Source organism: Callorhinus ursinus, unplaced genomic scaffold (genome assembly GCF_003265705.2).
Source record: "Callorhinus ursinus isolate GAN/ISIS: 27379988/994484 unplaced genomic scaffold, GSC_fseal_2.0 scaffold12, whole genome shotgun sequence".
NCBI lineage: Eukaryota > Metazoa > Chordata > Mammalia > Carnivora > Otariidae > Callorhinus > Callorhinus ursinus.
In genome coordinates, this window is record NW_027397074.1 from 3,792,679 (window position 1) to 3,805,020 (window position 12,342).

Sequence of the window (12,342 nt, forward strand, 5' to 3'; positions counted from 1 at the left end):
CACACACACACACACACACACACACACACACACACACACACACACACCTTACTTCCCTTGCTTTGGGATGGGCAGTGGGAACTAAAATTAACAGCACAGGCAAAAGTGGTCAAAACTGGAACTGGAAGTCTTAAACCCCTTTCATCTCATGGCTCTTTATAAAAATCCTATCTCTGTATGAGGGCTTTTCTAAAATTCTAAGTTTAGAAATCCTAAATTTAGAAATCTGGAGTAATTAAAAAATGATTTTCCAGGGCGCCTGGGTGGCTCAGTCGTTAAGCATCTGCCTTTGGCTCAGGTCATGATCCCAGGGTCCTGGGATCGAGCCCCAAGTCGGGCTCCCTGCTTGGCGGGACGCCTGCTTCTCTCTCTCTCTCTGCCCCTCCCCCTCCTCTTGCTCTCTCTCTCTCACTGTCCCTCTCTCTCAAATAAATAAAATCCTAAAAAAAAGATTTTCCAACCTGCTTCACCTGTTCAACAGGGGAGGGAGTGAGGAGGGAGAAGGGGTTAACTATTGTGGTTATTTTCTCTTTTCAAAAATTTTAAAATAGATCTGACAAAGTACATTTTTCCAAAAGAAACAAACTTAGCAACAATCATTTTATGTATAAAAAATTACCAGTATTTTAGATAGGAATTTATGACAAAAATCTGACATAGTTCAGTATTTACTTGTTTTAAGATGGTTAGAGTGAGGGTGAAAGATAAAATTATTTGACATAAAGACCTAAAAACTGAACTCCCAGGGTGCCCTGCTTAAGCGTCTGACTCTCGACTTTGGCCCGTGTCACAGTCATGGGGTAATGAGATCCAGCCCTGCTTTGGGCTCTTTGCTGAGCACGGGGCCTGCCTAAGGTGCTTTCTCTCCCTCTCCGCCCTCCCACAGCTTGCACACATGTGCATGCTTTCTCCCTCAAGAAATAAAAAAAATAAAAATACTGAACTCCATGTAAACAATACAATTCATTGACAGTCAAAGGAAAATACTTTTTAGAGATGACTCAATCTTTTTGAGCTAGTCAAGATCTTAAAAAAAAACCTAGTCCTGTGCTGCTGAAGAAACCAAAGCCCATGTGTATTATGGACTCATTCAAAGGCAGAGCCATATTTATTATCCAAGTTTCCTGGTTCCTAATTTACTCTTTCCAATTAACCACCACTGATACGACATAAAGCAAAACTAAGCGTAACTCTTTACGCATTGACTACAACTGTCAACTGAAAGCACTAAAGAGATATCCTAATACTTTTAATACAGTCTCATCTTAGAAAAACACACAAATGTTGGAAATGTAAGCATGCCTTTGATTTTTCTACATGAAAAAATAATCATGAGCACACTGGTCTACTTTTATTTTAAATTCCTTAAGTTTCCTTACGTTCAGCGTTTGTTTCACACTGCATGGAATACATTCGATACACAGTATCTATTTAATGAGTGAAAACTTGCCAATTTTATAGACGTAACTGAAAAATAACCAGTTTTATAGATAGCTTGGGGTAATTACAGGTTGTGCAGGGGATTAGAGACACTACGAGTCCTAAATAACCCAGCAGACCCTGACCTTTGTGCTTGATATAGTTCAGATACAGCTTAGTGCTAAGACCTGTGTATTCTGTAACCATGACTCATTATTCCAAGCCCATGACCCAACCTCAGAATCACTATTATCTGAGCTGAGCAATCATAGAGCTGATACAGAATTAGAATTAGACAGGTTTGCCTTTCAGGAATACTACATTAGCACTTGACATACTGTTAATGCTGGAGTATTGGGTGCTAAACTGAACTATGAAGGATCCCTGATAAGATCTATCCAACAGATTCCTTTTATGACATGTATCTTTAGTTTATGGTCTTATAGAGCAAATATAATAGAGTACTTTAATTCCTGTAAGCAGAAGAAAGTCTGGGACTTTATCACTTGAGTAGGCATTTTTAGTATTTTTGTTTCAATTTTGTTCTTCCGTACATAAACACACTGGAGCACCAATCTGACTTGAAATCCTATAACTTGATATACTTGGAAGAGACAATGAAGGTCTTGTCTAAGCCTCCTTTCAATAAATGGTGAGGTCCATATAGTTCAAGGGTACATAATAAAGAACACCTATTACAGTTTTATACAATACTGCAACTGAAAAAATAAGCTCCAGAGTAAATTGTTGTAATTTATCCTATAATTAGAGATAATGGTACTTTTTCACTGAGCAAAAACAAGCTGATGCACTGTGGGTGCCCCACAGCAGCTTTAGAGGAAAATGTGCCTCGTAGGAGAGTGAAAGAATTGGGAAGGAAACAAAATGAAGACCTCTAGGGACTCACGGTTTATTTCTTTCTACCTTGCTAATGGGTAGAAAGTGGTTCTTGAAAGAAAAAACTTGCCTTTTAAAGGAAAGGGAACCAGCAGGGTCAGCCTGCCAAATTACCCTACCCACAGCCTTGAAATAGAGAAAGTAAGAGATTCCTCACTCAAATAACTTTGCTTATCCTCTTGAACAAGAGTCAGTCTTTTAAAAAATGGTTGAGATTACTAATTACCAATAGAATAATTCCAAAATAGTAAGTATGTCTTGTGGGGTATCCCCATTTCTTCTCTACCACATGATGATTCAGTTTATCCTCACACACTGCTTTCTCTTTGGTATTTCTTATTCCATGCATGCCATCCTCCATGAAAGCTTCTCCAGAACCTGGCCGCCCAGTACCTCAGCATATAGCAAACACTCACAGTTTTGTTAAATGAGTAAGAATTGTTTATATATTATATAAAGCACATGTCACTGTTACGTGAAAGCATGGAATGAAGTATTTTAACAAGATTTTGGAAATCTTGAATTTCTTATAAGGCAGCTAAATCTGAATATCCTCATTTTGTTTGAACAGAATACCAATAAAAATAAATGGGTTCCCTTTTGCTATTCAATACCATAATGTCATTAATCATCTTTGGAAACACAATTCCTAAAACTCTGGAATGAGAGAAAATGGGAACCTCTTTAAGAAAATTAAAATTAGTAACCGACATAAACTTAGTCATGTTATAAAACTGATCAGATGGGTGATATATTTCACATATCCTCAGATGACTTTCCTGACAAGAAATTTATCCTAATGATATCTTACTATTAAAATTTCTTCTGCATCTTCTAAAGCGATCTTCTAAGTCAAGTTACTTCCTAGAGACATTAGGAACAGCAGGATTCTTTCTAGGCTTTTCCCACAGGATGCTTGTTCTATCAAATAAAAATCTGTAGGATGTCAAAGGTGTCACCACAAACAAGTTGCAAGGGTGTCTGAGTTTATGAAATGGTTTCATAAACAGAGTAAGTTTTTAAACACACCCGTGTGTATACTGGGAAACTTAAAGTTGGGGACCTGAAGCACTGTTCACTCAACTGGCCAGAGAGCTCTTTTTTCCACAAAATGTCTTAAGAGTTCTGTGGAGTAATTTCTGGTGTGAAGGATGAGGGATAAGAAAATTATGGAGACTCCTGCATCCTGGCAAGGCCTCCAGGACACTCTCTGGCCTATAAGGAAGCTTCAGTTAATTCACACTTACAGGCTTACCTGTATCTCTACTTACACGGCTGCCAGAAATATTTAGTAGGCTCATTTACTGACCATGTACTTCATAAAAACCAGGCATATTTTTTCCCTAAGGAGCTGGGGCTATAACAATTAACAAAATGACAGATTCTCACCCTTATGTAGTTCATATCCCAGTGATATATATACTTAATTCCGGATTTTCCTAGCTGCTTGACAAGCATCTCACAACCTGGGTGACCATCTTTTCATACCCTTCTTGTTTCTTAAAATTTTTTTTAAAGATTTTATTTTTCATTTATTTGAGAGAGAAAGAGAGCGAGCACAAACGGGGGATGTGGCAGAGGGAGAGGGAGAAGCCGACTCCCCGGGGAGCAGGGAGCCCTACTCAGGACTCAATCCCAGGACCCTGAGATCATGACCTGAGGCGAAGGCAGATGCTTAATCGACTGAGCCACCCACGCACCCGTTTCTTAAATCTCTATCCTCAGAAGTGTGAAGGCCTCCTGAACGACCTTCCCTGGATTCCAGTTTAAGCATTCTGACTACAACATACCATCAAATATTACCAAGACTATATATCCCCAAGGTACAGTCTTTCCATAATGCCACAAAAAATTATTTTGAAAACAGAGATCAGAAGATACTTTAGGAAGTTCTTTTCATGCCATTATAAATGGGGGGACCCCCGCAAGCCTCCTTTTTATTTTAAATCTTTCAAAAGCTTTATGTTTTAATTGATCACTTGTTTAACAAAACGCGGTGAGCTTCCCAATATAGCCCCTTGCCACACACACTCTACCTCTGACAAGGTTATGGCCACCTCACCTCACTTCACCTTACCTACTACTGTGTACCTGGGGGCATCCAACTCAGTAGTGCCCTGGTTTTGGAATCAGGTGAGTATCAACAGCCTACTGTATTTCAAGTGCTGTAGCTTAACTGGATTGATTGTAAGAATCTCCAAAGTCAATTCCAACCCACTGCCAAAGAAGTATTTCTTACAATGTCAATAACCATCTATTCAGTTCTGTACTATTCAGGCACAAATTTGCTTTTGTAAGTAGGTAACAACTTCTTAAGGGGAAAAAAATGGAAAAGGAAAATGTTAATAAAAGAACAGCTTTCTATTTGGTTATATAATAATTTGAATAAACATTCTTCCATGAAATCTTTATCATTCAGCATTTCATGTGATCTGCTAGCAACCAACCTTACCTCCCCTATTCCCCTCAAAAACAGCCTAAATAATCCCAGCCAAGTAGGATTTATCACTTTTATAACCCCCTCCAGGCTGTTTTCCCTATGGGCTATTACCACATTTCTTGCTGCACTGTAACTGTTTCTGTAAATGCCCCTGAAGGCAGAGACATTGTCTTATCTTCCAACTTCACCAAAAAGAACAAGCAAGCAACCAAAATAATACATCCACTGGTGCAATTTTTGGGAAACTGAGCAAAATGCTAAATATTAGGTTGTGTATGAAAGCTATTTATGTAGGTAAACACTATCAACAGTTAAAGCTATACTACAAAAGGATGGGCTGAAATATATTTTAATTTGGACATTACATGGTATTTATCTGGGAGGAGAGGATGACTAACTCCTTTTATATCCCAATCTCATAAATATACAAGAGAACTAGTATCTCCTATTATATCCACAATGATTTAAAGTCTGTCAAAGAAGGAAATTTCAATCAGTTTAACATGTTTCTCAGGAGTTGTCCTTAGTCTTTCCAACTACTAGTGTTAACCTAACCAATACAAGAGGCAGACACCAAAGGCTGATTAATATTCAAACTTTTCAAAACCAAATATTTTTGTTCCTCACAAATACTAATATGTTGGCAGGGGTGGGGGAGACCACACCAGTTGGCTTGAGAATCCTAGGATGCATGCTTTCGCATTCTGCTTATTTGAGTATATCCAAAAATTCTGTAACTGAGATATCAAAGCAAATGTACCAATTAGAAATAGTAACACTGCAATGATTTTGAGAGCTACAGGTCAAGGAGCAAATATTTTTAAGTATTTATTTCATATCCCTTCAAAATACCAGACAAATTCTAAACACTGACACTTTTCAAGTTTTCCACAATTTACGTGAATGAAAAATACCCAGCTGCACGGCAACCTTAGCAGATATTAAAATGAATATGCTCAAATGGACACAGAATTTGATTATATTAATTTATTAACTATATGTAATATATAAATAAAATATATTAATAAATATATTAATATTATTTAATTAATACAGCATACTAACAGGTAAAATCAGGACCAAAAATGGACCAAGTAAGCCTTTTTTATCTGTCCAAAGTTCCATCAGCAAAAGGGTATTTCTATTTTCTTCTGGGATCTGAAAATGAGGATGTTCTAAGTTCCCAATTTTCTCAGCATTAAAAGAGATGTTTTTAAAGTAGCCCTACAGTCATAAACTTTTTTAAAAATGCAATCTGAGTAAAATTATTGAAGGGCATTAAACTTTTTTTTTTAATCTCATGATTTTTTTCAAAGCAGTTATTACAGCCCTTCAAATCTCTTGTGAAAGAGGTTCCTCCTACCAGACACATGCCTCATCCAAAACCCAGTGATACTCTTAATTGGTTTTGCACTGCTGTGGCTATTGTGGAATGAATGGGCCAATACTGAAAATCTAGTCAAGAGAGGGCCACAGGTAATTTGGGTAGACACAGATAATTTAGATGTATCCAGATTCTGAAAAGGGTTCAAGAATTCTCTTTAGGTTTAGGAAAAAAACTCCTCTAACCAACTTCCTTCAGTACTTTCTCCTATAGAGTTTTTTAAACATCACCCCGTCCCCTCAGAGCAGTGTCTCTGAAATCCAGAAGCTGTGAAACAGTTCCACATGGCTCTCACAATTCTGAACATCAACAATGAAATAATGTTACAGGAATGACCATCCAGGCAATATAACAGACTTACATTAAGTAGGCCTACAATGACCAAATTCCAAAGATCCTATCCCTCCCTACCCTAAGTATAGGACACCTGAGATTCCATGGAATATAGCATGAAAATCACAGATAGGAAACAAAGAAGCATACAAAATAAAAGGGAGTGGGGGAAACCCATACTAAGATTATTAATTGGTGTATAAAATAATTTTCAAATCTTTGGGCAAACTATACCATAATCCTTACTTAACTGGTCTAAATATTATAGCCATTGCTAAATTAACATGGATTTCTAAGAAAATACCTTGTATTATTTACTTGCAAATGTCTGTATAAAAAGTAGAACAAGGAACATAAATATTAAATGCATTTTAATGAAAACCTTATTTTATGATATCAGTATGAATACAGACATAGTAGCTACCAAAGAGTGGGGTTTTTTTTTTACATAAGTCATTTATTTGGCGCTGTTATAAGCTTTAAAATTCCATTTTTGCTTTACATTAAATTACGAAAAGATACATTTCACTAATGAAAGACATTCTGAACAGTAATTCTGGCATTAAAATTTATTAATAGTTCTCAGCTTCAAAAATGTTAAATGTCATACATTCTAAAATTTCTAATGAACACACATAAAAACAGGGAAGATTCGTGCAAGTTACTTGAATGGTAATAACAAAGCCAAAGAGAGATGCTCAGTGGCACATCATGTTTGCTAACTTGAAACAAAGAACAGGGTCAAAACTCTCCGAAAGGCAGCAACAATCACTATGGGACAAGCAGCTGTCACCAGCCCAAGAGACAGCATAAAGCAGCTACTGGCTTCCCAACTTACCATCTTCCTTTTCCTCTCTGCAATCTGCTCCTCCGATTCCATTTCTACTTCATTGCTAATGGGAGTTTTTTCTTCTATGTCATCAATAAAATCTGGTTCCTGAAAGATGGAAATGACTGCTTTATAAAAGAAACTACTATTTCATCTACAAACTAGGGACACTGAACTACTATAAATGCCTTTCAACCACTACTAACGCATTCAACACAGCAAAAGTACAAGCCTACTTAAATCCATTTCAGAACTTTAAAACTGGTTTTAAATCAAGAAAAATTTCAAAATTAAGTAATTTTGCTTTTTAAAGTTCTAGTCAATAATATTAGTAGAGCCCACAAGGTCAAATATGGTAGCATAGCCTTCTGTTTATATTCTTCCCAAAACATAAGCATATAAAATTACTTCATAAAACCTGGTGCCTAGAGATACCAAGTGCTCAATAAATGTTTGTTCAATTTAAAGCCTATGGGAAATTATCATTAAATTGATTACCGAATTACGGAAGATGGGGTACTGGAGATGAGTGAAACCTTACTTAATTTTCATTGTAAATGGTCCCTCCTAACTTCCATTTATGTAGAGGGCATCGCTGGCAGGGCAGACATATGGGCCAAACTCTTCCCCCAAAATTATCTTATGTGTTAAGAGAATTTTCTCTGAAAAATCTTCTCTCATCCTTATAGAATTGATTTAATTATGCCCCAAATGTTTAAAAAAAGGAAATTAAGACTTTAAATAAGAACACTTATTACTGGGGCGCCTGGGTGGCTCAGTCGTTAAGCGTCTGCCTTCGGCTCAGGTCATGATCCCAGGGTCCTGGGATGGAGCCCCGCATCGGGCTCCCTGCTCGGCGGGAAGGCTGCTTCTCCCTCTCCCACTCCCCCTGCTTGTGTGCCCTCTCTCGCTGTGTCTATCAAATAAATAAAATCTTTAAAAAAAAAACCCAAAACACTTATTATTAACCTGAGGACAATACCATCTGGGAGAAGTTTTTAAATTACCCAGTTATAGAAAAATCTTGTTTGTATTCAATTCTGCAAGGACTTGCTGGCTGAGTTGTTTAACAAGCTTAACAAACACCGCACAAATTCTACTTGTGTTTCATATTTCTAAGTACTTCATTAAATAACAGATTTAACTTAAAAAATTTAAACCATTTTACATAAAAAAGAGGTTAAAATATGACAGATTATTTTCTTTTGCTGACTTCTGTTGAGAATCAGAAGAGCACAGCTCAGTACCTGATTATTTGATACCGACAGTCTCAATGGAGAAAGCTTTCTCTGTTTAGTTTCTGGGCTCTTCATTTTGTTGGCTGTTCCTTCACAATCCAAAGTAATATTCTGATTCTGCGTATCTTTTTCTTTTGAAATATCCTTTTCTTTTTTTCCTTTTTTCCTTCTGGTCTCGTAACCACTATTGATGTTTTCCGTGGATTCAGAACTACGTTTTAGAACAGGGCACTCTGGATTTTCTTTGAGGCATGCGCAGTCCACCTTGTACTTACTGGAAAGATAACCAGTTAAATATTTATTTAAGACACAAACTGCAAAATTTTCTAATCCATTTTAGGCTGCAACTCTAAAATTGTATGCTACTACTACTACTTATAAGCAATCCTTACTTTTCACTCATTTGCATTCCCATGGTAACTATCACAAAAGAAGCTTTTTCCCCCTCATTTAAAAAACATAGTCATTACAAGTTGATTTCTGGGGGCGCCTGGGGGGCTCAGTCGTTATGCGACTGCCTTCAACTCAGGTCATGATCCCAGGGTCCTGGGATCGAGCTCCGCATCGGGCTCCCTGCTCCGCGGGGAGTCTGCTTCTCCCTCTCCCACTCCCCCTGCTTGTGTTCCCTCTCTCGCTGTGTCTCTCTCTGTCAGATAAGTAAATAAAAATCTTTAAAAAAAAAAAAAAAGGAAGTTGATTTCTGACCCAGTTATGGTCTAGAAGAAAAAAAAAACTCAATAAATTAAAATTGAGTCCTTTTAAGTAAAATGATTCTTTGGCTCACATTAAGGCAAAAATGGTATTTACTTCAGGGGTCCCAAGCCTTAACTATATCTTATACTTTAAGAAATGACTTCAATGACCAGCTGTCTTTAAAAAGCCACCTTGAAAAAAGGTGAAGTTATGTGTCCCATTGCCCCTCTTAAGTGTTCCCTCTTTCAAATGGACACTTGAAAAATAATTGCACTCTCATTTTCACTGTAGTGATAATTATTACTTCCACCATACAGAGAAGATTAAAAGTGCAGAGAGGTTCAGTATTTTGTCCAAAGTGACACAGTTACTAAACGGTTGGGACAGCCTTCAGGTACAGGTCTGTGTGAGTCCAAAGCTCACACTTTTCATCTCTTCAGTATTTCTTAACTCTGCCCTCCATATCCCTACCATGATCATTTAGTTTCTCTCCAGGATGCAGGCAAAATGCCCAAACCTGAGTTAAACAGTAGAAGCCTCCCATTTTACATGTTTAAGTAGTTTAATGTTTGTTCGCCATAAAAATAATTTACTTTCCAAAGTTTCCAATACTGCTCCTTACTCATTTTCAAGATTAGTACAAGTCAAACTGGCTAGAATCTGTGAATCAGGGATAGAACTCAAAAACTGATGATCTAATGCCCCCCCTCCCCAAATTAGGTATTACTAGAAACTAGGTTGAAACTCTTTCTAGACGTTTTCTTTGATTGTAGTATAACAATGGCAAATAATGATGGCGAACAGCTAATGTTTATTAAAAGCACTTATTTTGTGCCAGGAACTGTTTTAAATACTCTACCTATCTTAAACTCACTGAATCTTCAAAACATTCCTGTTAGGTGAGTATCATTATTCTCCTATTATGATATAATGAGATGAAGAATTGGTCCAAAGTTACATAGCTAATAATAAGCAACCAAGCTAGGATTTGAAACCAGTGACATTATAAAAAGCTTATATTCTTAACCACTTATGGGAAACAGTCTTTCAAAGCAATGAGCAAAGAGCCATTATGCTAAATTTTCCACCATGTGGGAGAAAAGGGGCTAACAAGGTAATGCTTAAGCTACACTAAATTTGACTCCCAACAATCAAGTAGAGATGCACAGTGCAGGAAGTGGAATTTCACTGACAAAAAACAAACCGGGCATGTAAAACTTACTCATTTAAATAGGTTACCATACAAAATTTTGAAAATAAAATACAGAACAGGAGGAAATGAACTGAAATGCTTATAACCAAATAGACTACAGGATACAAAAAGAACCATCCCCCTCCTTCCCCCCCCCAAAATCAGAAAAAGACTGTCCAGCAGGAAAATTGATGATGATTAAACAATTCATAAGAGAGGAAATCCAAATGACAAATTAATAATACAAAAAGATCCTTGGGCTCACAAAATAATCAAGGAAAATGATAATTAAAAACATAAAAAGATACCATTTCACATAGATTAGCATCAGTTTTTGAAAGTTGTAAGGAAGTGGAGCAAGGAAGAAGGGTGTGAGAACAGAAACTAGTCATCACCTCATGTCTGGTAAACACTTGAGGCCGTGCGCATCCTAGAGCTGAGCAAGCACACCCCTAGATTCCTTCCCACAGAGAGCACATGTGCCCACAAAGACATGTTCAAAAAGTCATAGGAACAGTTTTGGTAAATCTAAAGATCCAGTAAGAGGGATGGATAAATGCCATCGGGAGTGAAAATAAATGAACTAGAGCTACACAGAACAACAGAACCAAATCTCAAAAGTAATGAATGAGAAAAGGTGAAAGCAAAACACTACAGAATATAATTTACAGAGAATTTAAATGGAAGTTTTTATGCTCAGAATTAACTTTATTTCCCTAGTGTTTCAGAATAACAGTTCTCAGAATTTCCTTACAGGACTCCCAACAAACCCTTTCAATTTATACTGCAAAGAAAATTAACTGTAAGACTAAAACCGTACCCCCTAAAATACCAGAAAAAACAAATTCTCAGGTAAACAAGGTCAGTGTTGTATGGCTGAATTAGGACTACCTTTTTAATTATAATTACTATGATCATTTACATTACAATAATAAAGTTTGGAAAAGAACTAAGTAATAACGCTTAGTGGAAGTTGACACCAAAATGCTTCTTTTCAAGTACATTTCATTGCCTCATAATAAATACAAATAAAAAGCTATGAAAGTAATGACAATACCTCGATTTTTAAGAGGACCTTAAGGAACCATTTCAAAACAGATAACATATTTAGAAAGTTGGACTTACCAATTCCCATAGTCAAAATCAAAGGCAATAGTTATTTCAGTTCCCTTTGGAATACTCTGTACAGAATAAATGTAAAGATGTATGGTTCCATCTTCAATTTCATGCCTCACCTGTTAGTTAAAAGAACAATTTTACATCTTTATAAATTGTTCTCTATCTTTAGAAGCACCTCATCCTGCAATTTTGAAAACTTTTCAAAGTGATTCATGAGTACAATGGGAAAAATATGCAATTACAAGACTTGTAACTATAAATTGGTGGTAGTTGCAAGTACCGTGATGCAAACTCTACAGTCCACCATGTAGCATTAAAAAGCAAACACTACACTTCATTGACTGAACAATGCATATTTTTCCCCCCTTAGTATCCCTGAAATTGGGATGTTATAAGGGATGGTACCTTCGATTTGATGACATGAAGTCATGAGTAATGGTACAGTTAACACCATACTTATACTGTTCTAGGTACTTCACATGTATTAACTCCTGTAGTCCTCTTAACAAGTTTTTACAGGTAAAACAAGCACAGGCAAGGTTACAAAGCTGGTTCGTCAAAGAGAAGACATGAATCTACAAAGTTCTGGTTTCAAAACCTATACTCAACTGTAGCAGTTATAAATTTAAAATGTTTATTTTGGTGTGTAAAAAAAAAAAAAAAAAACACACACACCAAACCAAAACCAGAAATACTTTAGGCTACAAATTAAAAAAGTTTTATAAAAAATTTTATAGTAGCACACATATAAAATCTACTTTAGCTTTCAGTTTTGTCATCTATCTTGATCCAATCAGA

General features: G+C 36.5%; 1 protein-coding gene across 2 annotated transcripts in view; it reads right to left on the reverse strand.

Moving 5' to 3' along the window:
• The window catches only part of KMT2E (lysine methyltransferase 2E (inactive)), a 90,667-nt gene that overhangs the window by 15,821 nt on the left and 62,504 nt on the right, over positions 1-12,342 (reverse strand). For both annotated transcript variants that reach the window (XM_025872742.2, XM_025872741.2), the window contains 3 exons: positions 11,551-11,660; positions 8,550-8,814; positions 7,312-7,410 (listed from right to left, as the gene is read on the reverse strand). In XM_025872742.2, the coding sequence (XP_025728527.1) occupies positions 7,312-7,410; positions 8,550-8,814; positions 11,551-11,660 (474 nt within the window). The remainder of the gene's footprint in view (positions 1-7,311; positions 7,411-8,549; positions 8,815-11,550; positions 11,661-12,342) is intronic.